Source organism: Balaenoptera borealis (assembly GCF_965194805.1).
Source record: "Balaenoptera borealis genome assembly, chromosome: 16".
Lineage (NCBI taxonomy): Eukaryota > Metazoa > Chordata > Mammalia > Artiodactyla > Balaenopteridae > Balaenoptera > Balaenoptera borealis.
Window position 1 is genome coordinate 42,984,476 of NC_138872.1, and position 22,093 is coordinate 43,006,568.

At 39.1% G+C, this 22,093-nt stretch overlaps 1 protein-coding gene across 3 annotated transcripts in view; it reads left to right on the forward strand.

Moving 5' to 3' along the window:
• MACROD2 (mono-ADP ribosylhydrolase 2) overlaps window positions 1-22,093 on the forward strand; it is a 1,990,905-nt gene that overhangs the window by 1,947,548 nt on the left and 21,264 nt on the right. For all 3 annotated transcript variants that reach the window (XM_082359151.1, XM_082359149.1, XM_082359152.1), the window contains one exon: window positions 20,192-20,269. In XM_082359151.1, the coding sequence (XP_082215277.1) occupies window positions 20,192-20,269 (78 nt within the window). The remainder of the gene's footprint in view (window positions 1-20,191; window positions 20,270-22,093) is intronic.

Below are 22,093 nucleotides of genomic sequence, written 5' to 3' on the forward strand. Positions count from 1 at the left end.
TTTTAGTTTTTTGAGGAAACTCCGTACCATTTTCCACAGTGGCTGTACCAATTTACATTCCTGCCAACAGTGTAGGAGGGTTCCCTTTCCTCCGCACCCTCTCCAGCATTTATTATTTATAGATTTTTTAATAATGGCCATTCTGACCTGTGTGAGGTGGTACCTCACTGTAGTTTTGATATGCATTTCTCTAATAATTAGCAGTGTTGAGCATCTTTTCATGCGCCTGTTGGCCATCTGTATGAGACAACATTCTCTTAAAAACATACAGTAACACCCTTCACAGGGATGGGAAAATAAGCCATAGCAGCGTCCATGAGCAGCAATTGCTTCTGTTCTGAGTCCTCTCCTTGCCAATGCTCCCAATTATTTTTTTGAAATGAAACCAGACACATGTCTATTCTATAGTCAGTTTGGAAAATATTGAACTGGCGACAAACTGAAATGAGAAAGTAGAGTGAGAACCGAATTCATCCTCCAAGTTGTCCAGTCTTGCTTGGAATGCTCTCTGGCTGTGACTCTCAGGGCAGGAAGCAGGTTTTTTTGCTCTTTCTGTCTTCTGCACAGGGTTTATGGCCTGTTCAGGGCACACAGCCAGTGACTGGTACTTACTTGAGAGTCCCAGTGGAACTCTCTCCCCCTCTCAGTGCCACCTGGCATAATCCCTGGGTAAGGGGCAAGGAGGTTTCCGAGGTGTGCAGGAAGCTCTGGGCAGTAGAAAATTCTGCTCACTCAGCATAGGAAGCAGGAACAGGTTTCTTTAAAGCAGTGGATAGGAGCTCCTCCCCACAGGACTTTGCCCCATCGGTTATTTCCATCTCTCTCTCTACGAACTGTCTGCTTAGTCTATAAGCATGACTACTGCTCCCATCCCCCAAAGCACACCCAAATACCAGCTGTGTCAGTTGCATCCTTCATGAAGTAGACACCTAGATGGAGTTAGGAGCAAAAGTTTATTGAGGAAGAAGGCATAAGAAAGTCAAAGAGACAAGGCAGAGTTGTGCAGGGGGAACAGAGGGGAAGAGGCATCACTTGCCCGGAGTCACTCAGCTAGGAAGTGGCAGAGCCAGGATTGAAACCCCACAAATTTGGCTCCAGAATCCAAGGCGTGTAACCACTGTGCATACTGCCTGTGTCTTCTCCTGCTCTGATAGATGGTGCATTTTATTATCACTCAAATTAGAGCTTACATAATTATTTACTGTGAGCCAAACACTCCACTAAGTGCTTTATAATATGCATTACCTATTTGTGAGCTAAGCGTTACTTTCTGTGTTTTACATATTTAGAAACCTGAGTCACAGTGAGGTTAAATAACACGCTCAGAATCATTCAGCAAATAAGTAGCAGAATCAGAATTCACACATGAAATTCATGCTTTCAACCCTGATGCCATGGTCCTTTACACTGCCATTGCCTTTGAGTTAGAATAGAGTTTCATTCATCTTTGTAATCAAATAACCTAGCAAATTATAGGTATTGAATAAAAACTTGCTAAATGAATGAATGAATGAATAATGTGCTCTTCCAAAATTTCTGTCTGGAATTGTAGAATGTGGTCATTTTTTTAAAGGGCACATTATCAAGACAATGCTATTCCCAATGCTCGTTTTCACTTTTTTAAAATATTAGCTATAGCTTTTATGCTGTGAATAAAATTTCTAGTAGTCAATGCATTAAGCACACACACTAGAAGAAGTTCAGGAACCTTAAAGGTGCTATTTTTAGTGAAAAGTAGTCAATAAGCAGATGATTCTCAAACTTCTGTGCACCCAGAAGTCATCGAGGAAGCTTATTAAAATGCAGATTACCAGGCCCCACCAACCACAGATTCTTATTCAATGTATTTGATAAGAAGCCTAGAAATCTGCATTTTGTAGTAATCTCCAGGTGAGTCCAGAGCAGATGGTCCATGGACAAACTCAAGTGCACCACTGGGGCTGCCATCAGCTAATCAACCTCCACGTCACGTATGAGAAATCTTAAAAAGCATAACAGTAAAATTACAACTGGAATAAAACTGCTTGATATCCATTATTTCCTATAATGATTTTTTAGAACTATATGATGAGACCTGAGACCCATACCATGACCCATATAGGTGCCAACTTAGTTTAATTGGATCAGGGTGGACAGAACACTTCACAACTATTTAAAACTTTATACTGATTCTGGGGAGAAAAGCTAATGACTCATTTTTGTAATTTCAATGTGTTTATGTCATCCCAGCAGGGTTTTATTTTTCCATCAATTGTATGTCATTGAAATTAAGATCCCTTCAATTATAAGAATTACTCTTCTACTCAATCTCACCGAGAAAGAAAAAGTCCCCAGATGGAGAACTCAATATAGGGCAAAAAAGAGCTACACCCTCCGATGAGGGTAAAGGAGAAATAGGGCACAGTGCTTTAGTCTGTGCTCCTCCAAGAGCAGATCCTAAGTCACACCTTTCATGCAGGTGGCTTATTTGGGAAACGGCCCCAGGAAGCACTAGGGGAAATGAGGGAAGGGAAGGGAAGGGAACCAGTGAAGTATGGGTCATGAGCCAGTTACAATGTGAGCAAATGGACCCAGTCCCCCGAAGACCAATTTGAAGACCAATGTAGAACACGCCTCGGAATCAAGGGAAGCTGGGTGTTAGCCAGTGACTCCCTTCCCTCGTTGGTTGAGGGCTGCCCTGGGGGGGCGTTAGATCCCCAGCATTTTTTTAGTGAAGAGCAATTAATAAGCAAATGTTCTCAGACTTCCGTTGGCAAAGGACGGCTGGGCTGTCCTGTCCCGAGGTGAACAAGCTACCCTGGCACTGACAGTGGAGAAGCAGAGAAATGCAGGCATTCGAGGGGACAAACTGTCGGAGGACACGGGGCTACTGTCTGCTGCAGCTGCAGGGGGACTCAGAGGTGGCCCAGGGGTGGTGGCCCAAGCACCAACTATAGCTGCTCCAAAAAGCTAGGAGGCTTGGGTGTCTGATCTTTGGCATTGATGGAAGAAGGTTTAAAAAAAATGTCTTTCTTAAAAAGTTGAATCACATGCTGATGCTAATTATACAGGTTTGTGCCCTGAATTCATATCCCAGTGCGGTCCATAGAAATCTCAGCAGGATATTTAACTAATATGGGGTTGGTAACGCTGTCCAGTGACTAACAAGCAGATGCAAACCCTATCTGAACCTGGCTTTAATCCAGGTTAATAGCAATTGTAGAGCCATTGATTATTCGATTCATCTCAACTTCTCTGATGTTAAAACGTGGGGGAAAAAAACGTGTCTTTGAAACAGGGAAACACAGTAGTAACAATTTAGCCACAAAACAGATGCTATCACTTTCCTGCCTAATAAAACCTTAAGGAGCACTCCTTTTCTGTCCCCTGACACACACACACACACACACCACCAGCACCAGCACAGCACCACCTCCACGTCTCTAATAGATGTCTCTTTATAATGGAGGACACTTACTGGTATATAAGAAGCTGTCTTCTTTCTTCCTCCAAGGTTTACAGCCACACATATAATCAATATTCTATTGAAGGCAGCCAAATAGCAACCAATTAAATGCAACAGAACAGAAAGCTGAAATTTGAGGGTGGCCTTTAGAAATACTCTTACCATTTGCCCAAAGGAAGCCACGGGGCAGGGGAAATGTTACTGCCTCTAGCTGCATTATTTTGAACTTTCAAAAAAATTATTTTACAAGCAAAAATGTCTGTATAATTCTGTAAAAAGGAAGAAATCAAACTCTGTTGGTATCTCCCCTTTTAAAAAGCCAGGTCTTCAGGCTTTTATTTGACAATCTCATCTAGACGGGTCTACACTTTTTTTTTTAAGAAAAGCATTGTGTCCTGAGATCAGTAAATCAAAATTGGATTGCCTTCTCCTCAAAGGTGAATTGTATCTTGCTGAAGAGGTGATGTGACAGATCTCTAGTTTGGTAAAATACATGAACAAAAAAAGGATTAAGATTTCTTTGCCTGAAAGGAAAATTCTGGATGTTATTTTTTCTATTATGGGAGAGTTTCCTGAATTATCTCCTAGAACAAGAGATTAAGAGTCAAGAGATAAAGCAGGTGCAAGGCCCATTATTTAGTGCTGTCAGAGCCCATTCTCTCGCTGGAGGCGCTGTTTCCACACAGAGAATGAAAGCAGCTTGACAGCTGCAGGAGTATCTATGACAGTCTGAGAAAAGAGGCAAAAAGGCAGCCACAGAGAGGGCTAGGGAATCCCTCGGTTGTCAAAATTCTGGAACAAGCAAGAGATTCATGACTGTGGGAGAGACCAGGGTGCCTATAGAGACATCAGTCAAGACAAAAGCAAAATTCAGCCATCAGAAGTCAATCAATCTATGAAGCAACAGGAGAGTTAAGATGCTCAGCACCCAGGGGCAATCAGGAAGAGTACTGAGTGACCCAGTCATGTCAGCTCCAAGAGGCTGGTACTACGGCACGAACCTGAAGAGCCCTGAAGCCCAGAGGGTGACATCATCACAGACCCAACCTCTGTTGACGGACTTTACTGCTGAGCTCTCAGATCCTCTGGTGCTCAAGCAAGCCATGAAAACTTACTCTGCCTCATGGTTAGACTCTTTGCCATGGACTCCAAACCAAGCCATCATATACTTCTAACCACATGGTTGGAGGTTCAGAGTGACATTAACCTGGTTTTCCAGATTAAAGAGGCCATGGCACGTACCCATCTTCAAAAGGAGAATGAAACCCCCAAGCTTTGACTCTAAAATATCTGGCAGGGGAGTATGGTCTGTGCTCCAGGGCCCTGCAGATCCTGTAGAGGGGAGACCTTGGCATATCACCATTCCCACTGAGCCTGCTGCTGCTGACCACAGACGTCCCTGGCGTTCAACAGGACTCACTCTCTTCATTGTGAATAGGTCTGTGTTCCTCTCCCTCCCCCAAGCCATCCTAAGGACGTGGAAGACATCCTTCAAGTCCATTGCTTTCAAATGGATTAGAGTTGACCAAGCAGACCTGTGAAAGAAGATTCTAGGCCATTCCCAAATTCCAGTCCCATTTCACCTGCCTCTGTAGGGCTCTCTCACCACTGTCACTAGCTTGATGAAGTGGAAATAGCCCAGGAGCGAATTTGGAAGAATTTTCAGCCCCAACTTCAACACTAGATGGCCTGGGGCAGCCATGCCACTTTTCTGGGGCCCAAAGTCACACCTGCGAAGGGTTTTGTTGGACTGGAATATGGTCAAAGATCTTTTTTTATTTCTTGGGCAAAGCAGTCTGGTTCAGACAGCAAAAGGCAAGATAGACCTATTATCTAAGAGGGGAATAAAGGCCCTAGGTAGAGGGGGTTGGCAAACATAACAGCAATTTTTTGCAGGTAACTTAGAATTCTCTTTGGTAAAAGGCATCTGGCTGAGTTTAATAACAGTTTTAGTTACATGTTTAGTGAATGTGGCCTAGACAGTCTTTTCTGGGTGTGTGTGTGTAAGTGTTTGCTCTGGTAGTGATAAACTCTCAGAAGGCATAAAAATGACTAAATACAAAGAAGTTCAAAGATTAAGATCCAGACATCTGTGAAATGGGCTTTCTGAAGAAAAGCTAAATATAAAATGGGCTCTAGTTTAATGCCAGGTGTGTTTGAAAACTTCTCCTAGTAGGAAAAAAATCTATCATTTTTCTTTGAAGCTGAGAGAATTGGTATTGATAGTCTAAGACTAGAAATGGAATTTCCTTAACAGAACTGAATGCACTTACTTCCAGATCAGGGTCCTCTGATAGTTTGTCTTTCGGTGTTTCTGTAAATCTACGAGTTATTTATTCTGTAAATCTACTAGTTATACAGCTTTCTTCCTGCGTATTGATTTCTAGTACTTTGGTCATCACAAAGATGACCCACTAGATTTTATTAAATATTCTGAATAAATTGTGCTATTTAGGAAAATATGCATCGAGGGCAAAATCTAGTGGAAATAATTAAGGAATCTATAATTAAGAATGTATAGGACTAAATTATTCTTTGACTAAAGAGATGTGTATATAATCATGCAGGATTTCAACCCAAGCAGTCAGAGGCACTTTCTTTCAGGAGACTTAAGTGTGTGATGAAGTTTCTAAGAATCCAGCGTGGGTTATTTCCAGCAGCAAGTTTCCTTCCTTATGAAAGATACCACATAAAGAATCATTGAAAAGCCCAAAGCTACCCCACTGTGGCTCCTTACATAGTTAAAACCCTATTAGAGTAAAAGAATCAAGAGATTCCTGTGGAAAAAAATACCTATCTCTGTGCTCACTAGGGCCCTGCTGTGTAGACTTATCCGTTCGCTGTAGAGAAATAAAAGCCACAAAGAGGGTGTGATGGTGTGGGGGGGTGGCATTTGAGAGACACCCGGTTTGTATTGTTCCTGCTGGAAAGACCCTGATCTGAGACCAGCCCTGGCGGCCCCCCATCTGAGAAGGGCCTACTTGTAGCCTTCATTCCTGCCAGGCCCTGGAGGGTGTGGGGACTGCATTATGAGGCTGAATGAGAATTAGATGCTTAATTGGGGCCTGGAAAAGGGGAAAGAATAGCCAGACGTGTAGAATGTGATCGGAATCCAGCTCAGTTAAGCCAAGTGTGGCAACACCTGGGAAGGCTTCAGTGGTTGTGATCTTACATAAAGGAGCTGGAACTGCCTTTTAGAGTTCCATGGGGGCAGCACAACCAGCAAGGGGAGATCGGGAGTAAAACGGGTCAGGCCTAAGGTGGTCCAGTTGAAGATGTAAGAAACTGAGTCCTCCAGATCTTTTACACACAGGAGATATTTCTACCTATCCCAATGTTTGGCAAGGATGCAAAACATTTGAAACTGACTCCTCTAACCACCTCCAACTTAAATGTCATTTCCTCGTTCTCCAAGATTTTTCTTCACCCGCCCTCAAAAAAGGTGACTCACTCTCCTCTGGGCCTCCAGAGTTCCTAGTTCATACCATAACACGTGGCTTGTGGGTGGTCTATGTTCTCAATCTCAACCCCCCCCACCCCCGTCTCAGCTAGCTTGTGAAGTCCATGAAGACATCAGTATGCCTCATCCATTTTGTATCTCAGTGCATAGTAGACACTAAAGTATCTGGTGGATATGTTTTGGGGGATTTCTTCCCAAATGTTGGGTTTCTATAGACTGGTTATTCTAACAATAACTAATGATGAATTTCCAAACCATTCTCAAAGTGGCTGTATGGAGGCACATCATCTGGTTAAACATAAAAGAAAAAGGTATATGTATATGTCTGGATTTCATGCCCACCTTCGGCTACCACCACTGCCTTTTATCTACTAAAGACAGCTTCTGATTTTGATTAGGGTAGAAATTCCCAATTAATACATGAAGAGGTGTGTTGCCATGGAAGAGGTGTCTTGCAGAAACATGCAGATTTTCCACCAGTATGATCCTGTCATCTTAGTCATTCATTTTTTTTTAATTAATTTTTATTGGAGTATAGTTGATTTATAATGCTGTGCTAGTTTCTGAGGTACAGCAAAGTGACTCAGCTATACATATACATATATTCACTCTTTTTTAGATTCTTTTCCCATATAGGTCATTACACAACATTGTGTAGAGTTCCTTGTGCTAAATAGTAGGTTCTTGTTAGTTAGCTATTTTATAAATAGTAGTGTGTATATGTCAATCACAGTCTCCCAGTTTATCCCTCCCACCACCCTTTCCCCCTTGGTAACCATAAGTTTGTTTTCTACATCTGTGACTCTATTTCTGTTTTGTAAATAAGTTAATTTGTACCATTTTTTTAGATTCCACATATAAGTGATATCATATGATATTTGTCTTTCTCTGTCTGACTTACTTCACTTCATATGACAGTCTCTAGATCCATCCATGTCACTGCAAGTGGCATTATTTCATTCTTTTATATGGCTGAGCAATATTCCACTGTATATACATACCACTTCTTTATCCATTCATCCTTTGATGGACATTTAGGTTGCTTCCATGTCCCAGCTATTGTAAATCGTGCAGCAGTGAACATTGGGGTGCATGTATCTTTTCAAATTATGGTTTTCTCCAGATATATGCCCAGGAGTGTGATTGCTGGATCATATGGTAGCTCTATTTTTAGTTTTTAAGGAACCTCCATACTGTTGTCAATAGTGGCTACACCAATTTACATTCCCACCAACAGTGTAGGAGGGTTCCCTTTTCTCCACACCCTCCCCAGAATTTATTGTTTGTTGATTTTTTGATGATGGCCATTCTGACCAGTGTGAGGTGATACCTCATTGTAGTTTTGATTTGCGTATCTTTAATAATTAGTGATGTTGAGCATCTTTTCATGTGCTTTTTGGCCATCTGTGTATCTTCTTTGGAGAAACGTCTATTTAGGTCTTCTGCCCATTTTTTGATTGGGTTGTTTGTTTTTTTGATATTGAGCTGCATGAGCTGTTTGTATACTTTGGAGATTAATCCCTTGTCGGTTGTTTCATTTGCAAATATTTTCTCCCATTCTGTGGGTTGTCTTTTCGTTTTGTTTATGGTTTCCTTTGCTGTGCAAAAGCTTTTAAGTTTCATTAGGTCCCACTTGTTTATTGTTGCTTTTATTTTCATTACTCTAGGAGGTGGATCGTAAAAAGATCTTGCTGCAATTTACACCAGGGGGTGTTTTGCCTATGTTTTCCTATAAGAGTTTTATAGTATCTGGTCTTACATTTAGGTCTTTACTCCATTTTGAGTTTATTTTTGTGTATGGTGTTAGAGAATGTTCTAATTTCATTCTTTTACATGTAGCTGTCCAGTTTTCCCAGCACCACTTATTGAAGAGACTGTCTTTTCTCCACTGTATATTCTTACCTCCTTTGTCATAGATTACATGACCATGGTGCATGGGTTTATCTCTGGACCTTCTGTCGTGTTCCATTGATCTATATCTGTTTTTGTGCCAGTACCATACTATTTTGATTACTGTAGCTTTGTAATATAGTTTGAAGTCAGGGACCCTGATTCCTCCAGCTCTGTTTTGCTTTCTCAAGATTGCTTTGGCTATTCAAGGTCTTTTGTATTTCCTTACAAACTGTAAAATTTTTTCTTCTAATTCTATGAAAAATGCTATCGGTAGTTTGATGGGGATTGCATTGAATCTGTAGATTACTTTGGATAGTATTGTCATTTTGGCAATATTGATTCTTCCAATCCAAGAACATGGTATATCTCTCCATCTGTTTGTGTCATCTTTGATTTCTTTCATCAGTATCTTATAGTTTTCTGAGTACAGGTCTTTTGCCTCCTTAGGTAGGTTTATTCCTAGGTATTTTATCCTTTTGATGTGATAGTAGATGGGATTGTTTCCTCAATTTCTCCTTCTGATCTTCCACTGTTAGTGTATAGTAATGCAAGAGATTTCTGTGTATTAATTTTGTATCCTGCAACTTTACCAAATTCATTGATGAGCTCTAGTAGTTTTCTGGTAGCATCTTTAGGGTTTTCTATGTATAGTATCATGTCATCTACAAACAATGAAAATTCTACTTCTTCTTTTCCAATTTGGATTCATTTTATTTCGTTTTCTTCTCTGATTGCTGTGGCTAGGACTTCCAAAACTATGTTGAAAAACTTCCAAAACTAAGTGGCAAGAGTGGACATCCTTGTCTTGTTCCTGATTTTAGAGGAAGTTTTTCCAGTTGTTCACCATTGAGAATAGTCATTCATTTTTGACTTTGGAGAGGGAGCCAAGGGCATGTGTCTACAGGTGATGACCACTGGTAGAGTGGTCAAGGAACAGCTTTAGGATCGAGGTTCTTTGGGAGAAAATAGGTTAGATGGGGCAGATGGTTTACAATTGTACTTTTGTCCCGAAGAAATATGAACTAATTGTAAATCAAGTATATCCATCTGCTCAGGCTGCCATAAAAAAAATACCATAGACTGAGTGGCTTAAACAACAGAAGTTTATTTTCTCACAGTTCTGGAGGCTGAGAAGTCCAAATCAAGGTGCTGGCTGATTTGGTTTATGGCAGGAGCTCTCTTCCTGGCCTATAGGTGGCCCCCTTCTCACTGTGTCCTCATATGGCAGAGGGAGGGAGAGAGAGCTCTTTTCTTATAAAGCCACAGTCCTATCAGATTAGGGCCTCACTATTCTGACCTCATTTAATTTTAATTACCTCCATAAAGGCCCTATTTCCAAATACAGTCACATTGCCGCTTGGGGCTTCAACATATGAATCTTTTGGGGGGGAGTGTCACAAATATTCAGTCCATAACCTCAAGTCTGATCAGAACTATCCTTTGGTAAATATTCCTAAAACCAGCTGTTGACAAAGGCCAAGTATGTGAGATGCCTGGAGTGAATACCCCATCCCACAAATCAAAGGAGTCTGCACATCTGGTCTTGGGTTTAAGCTGGTGATGTGAAGTCAGATTTCAAACCTCACTCACCCAAACATAATGATATGAAAGCAGATAAGTAAAACAAGCAAATGAACAACACAAACAAAAACAGTAATTAAAAGAACGAGCTGGTAGCCACGGCAAAAGGAAGGCGTGAGCCTGGTGTCACCCCCAACCTACTCCCTAGCTCTACCAGGCTCTGAAATAATCCTGAATAGGGTCTTACTAGCTACCATTTACTTTCCCAACTGGGAGAGGAGCAGCCCAGGGAAATTTCCACAAGCGCATGAAGCCAGCCATGAACACCTTTATTCTGCCTTACCCCAAAGAGACAGGAAAACAAGCTGTGATTCTCCATTTCAATATCTCTTGCTGGGAGGAAAATGGGAAAGGAAAGGCAGACCAATAACAAATGCCTGGATCTAATTACCTCTAGGGAAAAGAAAAAAAAAAAATAGGAATTTCACCAAATAGAGGGCAAAAGAGTAAATAAGGCAAGATCTTTGGGGTGAGCAGGAAGCAGAGGAGGAGGTGCTGGAGAGTCCCAGATGAAGCCCCCTTGAAAGAGGAGCCCCCTTCATTCCCTGAGGAGTCTGTGTAGGGTTTGCATAGGGTTTATCACCTTCTGCTTTGGAGGCTGAGAGAGAAAACAGCAAAGAGAATAGTGAAGCCCAAGCTGACTTTTTTGCTCTTAGAGAGAGCAAAAACGAGTTGCAAGGCTCACGTTGAATTGAAAAAAACTATCCAACCCCAAGGATAGCCCCCACTGTGACAGGCAACAGTACTGACAAAGTGGTGGCCTGGGCTGGGCATGGGACACACTTGCTGAGGAATCCAGCACAATGAATGTGGTAGATGCTGTGACCACTTTACCCCTCCCAAAGAAAACGCTTCCACAGACAATGTGAGAAAGGAGTAGCTTGCTAATGTACGTGTCACATGCTCACCCTGTAGTAATGACCTTATTGACTTTTATGTAGTCTTCATAAATTAAGAAAATTAACCCTCTCTCTGTCAAACATGTTGCAAATATTTTCTCCTGGATTGCCTTCTGTCTTTTGATTTTCTTTAAGATACATTAAATAAATTTTACTATGCTTTCTTCCAAAATCTTTAGATATTGTTTTTTAAGTGACCTATATGGGAAAAGAATCTAAAACGGGGTGAATATATGTTGCTGTGTGGCAGAAACTAACACAACATTTTAAATCAACTATACTCCAATAAAATTTTTTTTAAAACTCAAAAAAAAATTCAATAAGGAAAAAAATGAGCAAATAGAAAAATTGGTAAAATGTAAAAATAAATGACAGAAGAGAGGAAGGGAGGGAGGGGGGAAGGGAGGAAGGAAGGAAGGAAAGATATTAGGAAGGAAGTTAGGAAGGAAGGAAGGAGGAATCTCAACACCCTACATGCTGAGAGGTAATGATAAAAGGAAAATACACTGTAGAACAGCACTAGTGCTTTCTTCTCTGAGATTTATTAATCCAGCTAAGCCAGTCTTCTACTCTATTCAATTCTTTTCATTAAGGGTTATACATAGCACGGACTCAATATATATGCTGGCTGGATGAATGAATGAATGAATGAATGAATGAATAATACCAAAGAGGAGGAAAAATGTGATAAATTCTTGAATGATGCAGAGAAGTGATTCAGCTAAATTTTTATGCTTAAGTATCTTTGATTAAGAGACATCAAGAAGTAGATATTAAATTTGTTTCTCTCAGCCAAAAAATATTAATCAAGCGTTTATTAGAGTCAATCATTATCTCTTTTGATCCTCAAATGTTGTGAGGGAGATATCATTACCTCCATCTATAAGTGACAAAACTGAGACTTTGAATGTGAACGAGACCTATCCAAGATCACACAAATAGAGATGCCAGAGCTTGGATTTGAAACCAGCTGTGCCCAACACTTCATCCCCTTTCACTAATGTTGAGCTTCCCACAAAGGTGGCCAGAAATGGACAGTCCTGAGGTTCAGTATCTATCATGAGTAACAGAAAAGGGAGTTACAGAACACAAAACAAAGGCATATTCAAAGGAGAGAAGGAATTTGTAGAGGCTGGACTTGTGGTTTGTTGTGTGTCATTTATTGTAGAGAAGGTGGGTAGTAATCTTTGTTAAATGCTGCCTGGTTTATTTTGCCTCCCTTCACTTTGGATGAATTTTCCTAGGAGTAGTGTTTATCCTTTGCACCCTTACATATTATCACAAAACACCTGGATATGAAACCTGGTTGCTACTCAAGCAGCTATGTGAATGGATAAGCCCATGCCATTACCAAGGACTGGAATTTTTTTCTTGAGGTTAAATATATTTAGTTTATCGCGGTTGGAACCACATCACTAAGGAGTCGCATCACTGACTTTTACAATCATTTTAAATAGTGTTGGTGCCTTGATTGTAAAGAGCAGTTTGTGGGAAGCATCATGACAACACAAAGACTCAACTTCTCTTCAAGTCCTGTCTTCTCACTGACACTCTGTGCTTGCTCTGTAAGTTGGTCTTTGATCTCCTTTGGTTTAGTTGCACTTGGATCTACACCTAGAAAGTGAACTTGGCACTCTAGGATAAAGTAAGGTCTAATGGAGCTCATCTCCCCTAACAATCAGTTGCTTAAAATGAACCTAAATTGATGTTTATGCATGTGGAATAATTGCTTTCCTCCATTTGAGCTTGGAAGTTAAATATATGTGACAAATGCCTTAAACTCTGTGACCAGTTTTATTCCATTTTAGTACCACTGTGAAGGCAACAGAGTTTAGCCTGTTAAGGGACGTCTCATCTGTATACATTAACTTGGCATGTCTCAAAATTTCATACAGATACCATTTGTTGTCCTGAAACCACACTCCTTCTCGGATGGGGCTCCAACCCAGCCAAAAGTCAGACTGGAACTTGAACCCAGGATCCCTGACTAGGAGGGGACTCAAACCCATTGTCTTTTCATTGAAACTGCTCACCTGGTGTCAGGACTTACTGAAGCTCATGTTCTTTAGTCTCGACGCAGAAAGAATTCAGCGTGAGGCAAAGTGATAGGCAAAGAGTGAGTTTATTAGCATAGGACGCTTGTGAGAGATACAAGTGGGCAGGCAAGGGAGTGCAGCCCTGAGAACAAAGAGGGCTACATTTTTATAATCAGAGAGAAGGTGGAGGAAGACCACCTTCTCCCTCATTTTTGGGGAGATGTCAAGGTTTACATCATTAGCTCCTCCTTTGACCCTATGTGGCCTAACCAGGACTGTCATTGAGCTATTTTAATCATATGTATATTAGCAAAAGGGTGATGACATATACTAAAATATGGTAATTCATCTCAGGTTTCAGTATAATGTCCCCTTTCACCTAGTTTCTTTCCCCTTTCACTTATATTCCTGTCTTGACTACATGCAGAAATGCAACTCTTCAAGGACCATTCACTCCCTGACTTCATGTAACAAGATTCAGACCCCATATCTATTGTCTTGTATTTTTAACTGTCAGGATTTGTGGCTTGAGTGTGCCTGGCACTTGAATGCACCTGGTCTTCCTTCAAGGTAGTGTAGATTGTTGCTAGGTTACTGGATTCTTTTCTTGAGTGGTCATTAGCTTACAATAGTCTCCCAAACTCCCTTAAAATTCCCTCTGTCTTTAAACCCCTAGTGGGATTTTTAAACTAACTATTTAAGTATCCTACTCTATCCCTATCAGTTCTGTAGATGATTTTAGGTGATATCAAAATTAACATATTTATTATCATGTGTGAAAAAATTAGGCACAAATTAAGCTCACAGTTTTATAGCTATGATTGCTATGGGACAAAATTAAGAAGCAATGTTAGGCCTGGGTCAATTAAAAACATTATTAAGCATTAGTTGTCACCACAATAATGCTGCATAACAAGCAAGCCATCTTCAATTTCAGAGGCTTAGAACAACAATCATCCAATTCTTTTGTTCAGAGAGGACCAACCACATCTAGTTTGGGCCAGGAAGGATGTCAGGCTGTGAGTTGAGTTCAGGTCTTATCCTCCTTAGATCAGCTGTTCCCTAAAGCATGTTCTTCTTGGGGTAAAAGGCAGGAGAACAAGAGGGCAAACCCCAACTATACAAATGCATTTCAAACCTCTGTTTGACTCACTTTTGCTAATATTCCGTTAGCCAAAGCAAATTCCATGACCAAGCCCAATGTCAAGGGACAGTGAATTCAACTCCTGTAGGGGTGGAAGACAGGAAGTGAGCCTTTCTAAACAATTACCTAATCCATTACATTAATAGTAAAGTTGGAACATAGATATGGCAAAAGTCAAGATGGTTCAAGAATGCTTGCTTTGGTTCAACACCACTTTAATTCAATACAATTGAATCCAGACAGGCCCTGCTTTCTATAGCTGTCATGATACCTATGCAACTACACATTCTGAGAAATAATTGTTTGTAATTCTATTTGTTGCATGGAGTTTGTCAACACAAATCTCAAAAGAAAAACTTGGAGAATCTTCTAACTTCTCTCCATGTTTATGTATTTAAAAATCTGGTTAATTGTATTCTATATGACTTTCAGTATCTTTTCTTTGTGATGAGACTTGCTTCATTTTATTTTTTATGTAATGCAACTGACCTACAAAAGGTTATCATAATCAAGGCTTTGAGGAGCACAGTTGAGGTTGGTAATTGAAAATGAAAATGGTACTGTCTGTCCCAGACTCTTTCTATTTCAGCATCTATTATCTCCTGCTAGGAGCCCTGAAATGTACCTCGTTTGTGTTCCAAGCAGCAGCAATCAAAATGAGGGAAGGACAGGCAAACTGAAATAAATAGGCTGTAGAGGCAATTTTTGTTTTGATCAGATTCTATTGTCTGTGTGAAATGGCATTTCTCTGGGGCACTCAGATGCATTGCCCAGCAGGGGAGAAACCCTTAGGATAATAACAGTTCCACACACATCAGAGTAATAAGTATCTGTCGTTCTTCTCTCCCTCTTTCCAAATACACCACACACACACACATACACACACACACTTGCACATGCATACACATATACACATGCATATTCACATAAGCATGCCATTGCACACATAGTCATATATTCATACCACATGTGCATGTATCATGCACACTCATGATATTAAATAAATGAATAATGTCTACCAAACATACCATTAGGGTCTTCAGAAGCAGATCTAAGAGACCTCTGCTCAAGAACATGGCAATATATAGAGCTACAACTATGATTTCTCTTTTCATCTCTGTCATGGATCTCAAAACCTGCCATTACATCTCATGCTAATCTGTGCCAATATGGTGGCATAACCTGAGATTTCTCAAACAAATGTACTATATTTGAAAATAATGAGGTTGAAAAGACAAAACATAAGGCAAACAACTTAAATATTTACAGTCTGATTTGCCTTTTGGGTTTTGCTTTCTTCAACTTCTTTTTTCCTCTCTCGCCCAGCTCTTAAAAGTGTTTTGTATGCTCCTTCATTTTCATTGAGCATTATTATATTGACTAGCATCCTGTCTATTAGCTAGAAAGTTCTCTGTGATGTCAGAGAGGTATCTCTATAGTAATATCACCAGGGTTATTACCATTGAGAGTAATGACTTTGAAAGCGATTTCCTGGAAGAATCAGCTACAGGTACCCTAGATCTCATCACAAACAGTGACCCCAAGGAGAAAGTCAAAGAAGTAATGATTAAATAGTGTTAGGTCAATTAACTTTCCTTCCATAGTAATCATATCTTATGAAATATAACAACTATATTGTATTTTAATAAGTTCTGATGGTGTCCAAGGAGTTAGAACATTTTATAGTTATTTTTATAGTGAAAAAGCTGAGGCTTTTAAATACTATGAGATTTGGTAAAAGTCATTGAAGAAATTAAGTGACCAGCCAGGATATCCTCTTTTATGACATGTCTATGTCTTGCCCATTTTCTGTTGGGTTCCTTGTCGTTTCTATGTTATATTGTTTTCTTTATATATTAGTACAAGGGTCCTTTGTAAGTGAGCTATATATTATATATATGTGTGTTTGTGTGTGTGTATATATACACACACACACACACACACACACACACACACACACATAAATGGCAAATATCTTCTACTCTGGTTTACTTTGCACTCTCTTAATGGTGTATTTTGATAAAATAATGATGTTAATTTAAATATTTTCCAGATTATTAGTCTTTTGTCTAATGGTCAGTGTTTTGTTTTTCCTGTGTAAGAAATTTTTGCCTAATGATATAAAGGTCTTTTTCCATGTTACCTTTCAAATTTAGTTCTATAATCTACCTGGAATTTATATTTTAGTATAGTGAAAATCCTTCAGTGTAGGTCTACTGTTTTTCCTCCTCAACAAATTCTATTTTTTCCCTGAAAATTTTTTATTTCAAATTGGAAGTTTGAAAGAAGATTTTGTTAGGTATGAAATTTTATGTTAGTGATATTTTCTTTAAGTGCTTTGAAGATATCATTACATTGTCTCTGGATTCCATGATTTTTATTGAGATGTCATCTATAATTACTATTGTTGCTATTTTGAAGTTAATGGGTCTTTACTCACTAAATAATTTTATATTTTTTCTTTAACCTTGATGATTTTCTGCAGGTTTACAATGATTGGCCTGAATAAGGTTTGCTTTGCATTGATTTTGCTTGGGGATCATAATACTCTTAAAGCAGGGGCTTGATATTTTACATTCAGTTTGGGAAATTATCAGCCATTATCTTTTAAAATATTGTTTTTGCCCCATTACACATAGGATACACCCTATCTCATATGTCTGCTAATTCTTTTCATCTGTATTTTATTCTTTATATTTTCTTCTTAGTTTTCAGTTTGTAAATTCCTTCTTCAGCTGTGTCTAATTGCCACCAAATCCACCTATTGAATTCTAAACTTCAATTATAATTTTCAGTTCTAGAATTTACATCTGACTTTTATTTAGTGTCTAGTCCAGTTAAACTTCTTTGCCATGAGCTTTCTCCCTCTTGTCACCCAATTCTTAAACACATTAACCATATTTTAAAGTTGTATCTACAAATAGATCTCTAACATGTCTCTATATATTGTCTTATTGTCTTGGTTTTCAGTGATCCATTCTTGTTCCTCAGGAATGACCGGTAATTTTTTATTGAATGCTAGACACTATGTGCGAAAAACTGTAGAGACAACTTGAGCCTCGGTGGCCTTATCTTCTTCCAGAGAGAGAGGATTCATTTTTGCTTCTGAAAGGCTGGTAGGATTGAGTAGAGCACTGAAATCTAATCAATCAGAGATTAAATTGATTAAAAGTAGGCCTTCAATTTTTTTTAAGAACTGGTCTATTTCAAGTTCATTGCCCCCCAAGTATAACCCACAGAAAACTCAAGGTACTTATCAGAGCACCTCTTCTTTGGTGGGCCCTGACCTCCAAGTTTTTCCCCTCTCCCCCCAAACCTCATTAAAAAACATCTGAAGGCTCTGTTAAACCTCTTTGTATGTGGAATGTCAGGTTCACCATTTTTCACCTCCTCCAGCTTCTGCTGCATTAATGGCTCTCTAGTGCCTTAATTTCCTCAAATAATCTGTTCAATGTTTCTAGCTGTTCTTGGTGGGAGTGTTATTCTACAGTATGACAGTCTACTTTAGAAATCCCTTTCTCAGTGTAATTTTTTTTTAATAAAAAAATTTATGTATTTATTTGTTTATTTATGGCTGAGTTGGGTCTTTGTTACTGCCCACGGGCTTCAGTAGTTGTGGCTCATGGGCTTTAGAGCACAGGCTCAGTAGTTGTGGCACATGGGCTTAGTTGCTCCATGGCATGTGGGCTCTTCCTGGACCAGGGCTTGAACCCGTGTCCCCTGCATTGGCAGGCAGCTTCTTAACCACCGCACCACCAGGGAAGCCCCCTCAGTGTAATTTTATCTTGCATTTTTTTTTCATTAGCAGCAAAGTGAATCACATTTTCACACAACTACAGGCTATTCTTATTTTTTAATTAACTTCCTGTTAGATTTCTTGCTCAATTTTCTATCCAATTGTCAATCTTGTTTCTGTTTAGAAGTACTTTATATATCAAAGATATTAACCCTTTGTCTATGATAAAAGGTATAAATATTTTTCCTATACTGGTAATATTTCTTTTTTTAAACATTTCTTATGGTAGCTTTTCCACCCATAAGTTTGTGTTTATATAAAGTCAAATAGTTCCATTTTTTCTAACTACTTCTGTTTTGAGGCATACTAGCAAAGATTTCCTGCTCCCAAGCTTAGAAAACTCCATCAGTAGTTTCTTCTGTAATTGTGTCTGTAAGGAACATGTTGATGAGCAATTGAAAAATGGTCTATTTTCTAGAATTGACAGAGTGAGAAAAGATATGACATGGTTAAGTCCAGCTGGAAGTTCCAAGTTTTGTTTTCATTTTCCCAACCTCATCCTCAGGAGCTCGTGAAAAGAACTCATGGGCACACTTTCATGTTGTCCTTGTAGGACTTGGGTACCCATGAGTCATGTTTTCTTATGTTATCCCTTTCCTGACTTTTCTCATCCACTCTCATGTCATCAACAATATGATATTATTCTACATGGACATCTCCCAAATTCCCACATGCCTAATTCTCAGTTTCCTTCCTCAGCATTAGATGCAAAACTTGTTTGGCATCTCCACTTACTTAAATGACCCTCTGCTTCAGTCTTCAAATCTAAAATGACTCTCTTCACCTCCCTTCACTTTGCTTGTTTTATATATCATCAAGTACTGACCTTCCTACCTTCCGTCCACCCAGGCTCAAAGATTAGTCACCTTACTTCTTGAGTCTTACTTCTTGATTCTCAGCTTCAGTAAATCATTACCAAGAGTGCAAGTTAAAGGTATCTTCCTTTGAAGAGATTATACACTGGATCTTTCCTAGCCTTGCTTCATCCTCACTAACAGGAAGGTCAAATTGAACATACTCTGGACTCAATAAATAGGTATTCATGTAATGAAACTGAATTTAATCTTTTGTTTAAAAAAAGTACAGAAACAATAAAAACTTTGAAGTTATGAACTCATCCAGTACTTTATATATTTGTATTTTCAAATGCCCTGGCTCTTCAAGCTGTGAAAACATAATAGATATTTAACCAAGAAGTAAGAGATTATTGTCCTTTTGACTATCTGTAAATTTTCTCACAATAATATGGATGTTAACTAGACTTATTATAGTGATCATTTTTTCCATATGTACAAATATCAGATCATGAAAAACAAGAAAAACAGTCTCCTTACGACTACATTTAAGCATGTTATATAGCTTCAGCCACAGCGAGTGGATGACAAGCCTTATGAAACTATGTAAATAGAGAACAATTACAACAGAAATTAACTAAAGACGGTATTCTCAGCAATCCAAAATGGCAGCATCTGAGGTCTTCTAGGGGAGCAACTGAGCTATTCATTTGTGTTTTAACTTCACTGCCAGGAGAATGAATCTTTCAGCTTTCAGGCATGCCTGAGGCAAAATAGGTTTTCTTTTTTCATTCTCTTCAAAGTTTAAGCTACATAAACTCACACACACATATTTCCCCCAATTCAAATTGTGGATTGTTCTGATTAAACCAAGTTTTGCTGCTTTCATGTTACCAGCTTTCTAATTTGAGAAATTGTGCATGTATGTATGTGATTATCTCACAAATTAAAGAGAATTTAGAATATGACAGCATTAAAGTATTCAAGCAACTCAACCTACTATTTGCTCCTTTAAGCTTTTCTGCAAAAGAAGTTCAATCCCAGGAGTATTTTTAAACTTAAGAGGGCAATGGAGGGTGACAGAACAATTGGCAGTCAGGCTGTTCTAATTTTCTATTAATCAAGGACTATCTTCTTTTTCAGCTCAAGGCGATGACATACCTAGAGTTCCTGTGAAAAGCGAAGGCTCTGGTGACACAGAACATTCTACAAGTCCTGATGGTAAGTTTCTGAGCTATTTGAGTCACGCAAACTACAAATCTGGCACATTTTCTCTGTGTAATCTAGGATTTAAGGGAGCTGTCTATGCTATGAGTCAACATATTCAGTTTGAACAAGGTAAAGTTCAAAAACCATTTTCTACTGGGAACTAACAAAATTGGCAGCCTTTTTTAAAAAACAGCATGTGCCTCAGTTTAATCTTACTTCCCAATACCAAGGAAACAGTGGGTAATTCCAAGGCTAAACTGAAGTCTAGCTGGTGAACTTTATGGAAACACTCAGCGTTCAGAGGAGCACTGGCTTGAGTTTGGGCTAAGGTTATTCTTGGACCTTCATCACTTCACCTCACTGTATCACACATCAGATGGCTTGGCCAAAAACACAGTGAGTCTTTAAAAGTACTTTATAAATAAATTTACAAAAACCTTTTTTTAGTCACATCTCATTTTGAAGGCATCTAGAAATTGTGAACCTCAGGAATAGTATAGCCTTGCCCCTGCACAATGATACTGGAAACCCTTTGAAATATCATCATTTAGAAAAACAACTATTTGAGTACACATGATTTCTAAATATTTAATTCCACTTGCCCACAGAGCTTAAGAGAACCAGAATTATTGGTCAGTGATCAACTGTTTATATATATCTTGTTGTTTGGGTTATTTTAGCCAGGAAAAAAAAAAAAAAAGCCAATTACTTTGAGTTGATAATGACCTTGGGAAAATTTCAGCCACTGGTAGAAGTTACTTGGTGGTTTTAAATGGTTTCCTATACCATGCATTCCACCCTGCTACAAGGCTTGCCCTCACCTTAATTGCCTGCCTTAATTATAAGCCTTTCTGTACCAACTGATTTTTTAATTATTTTTTTAAAAAATTTTTATATAATTTTTAAAGGTCATTTTCCATTTATAGTTATTACAAAATATTGGCTATATTCCCCATGTTCTACAATACATCCTTAAGCCTATCTTAACACCCAATACAAACTGATTTTTTTTTTAACCCCTGGGCATGCTTTATCTAGGGGAATAATGTTTTCAAACCCCAGATTCATCCATTAAAAGCCACCCCGAGTTGGTCATGCTCAGTTGAATGAAACCTGCCCCAGCCTTGCTGTGACACTATAGGCATGGTTCTTAACTAGTTCTCTGCAAAGCATGCTCCAAAGAATACCAGGTCCATGCAATGCTCAATGAATAAAAGGGAGATAAATGTGGGAAATACTGAGTTTTAGTCCTCACTTGGAGATTTGCCATGCACACTCCAGGCTCTCCAAAGTCTCAGCTGTAAAGAAACTTCCTAACATCATTTAACATTGCTTTTCCCAAACTTATTTGATCATGAAATGCTTTTCATACTAACAAACACTTATTAGATTTTGGAACTAGGGACCCTTGGGTTGGAGGAAGGAACAGAAAAGGAACACTCACCCATATTTTTGCAGACCAGGATAGAAAGTGCATACATTATTCTTTTTTTAGAGGTACACTTCCTGTAACTGGCCAGTTTATACCTGGGGTAAAGAATGGGCTCACACATCATAAGAAACCGAGGCTAGTTTGCAGGAGGAACAAAGAGACCTGCTTTTAAAACCTTCCTCCTTGAGAGAGAGTTGGGTGGGCTGCCATCCAATGTCATTCCCTCTTTCAAGTCTCTTTGGAATGTGAAATCCAGCACCTGCCACTGTTTTACTTTAATCGAGTTTCCTGTTCAAGAAAAAGAGATTTGGATTGTTGCTTTTGTTCAAACAAATGAAGACTATCCAAATGACAACAAACAGAAGTTACTTATTCAGAGCTTACCAAAGCATGGGTGTCACACA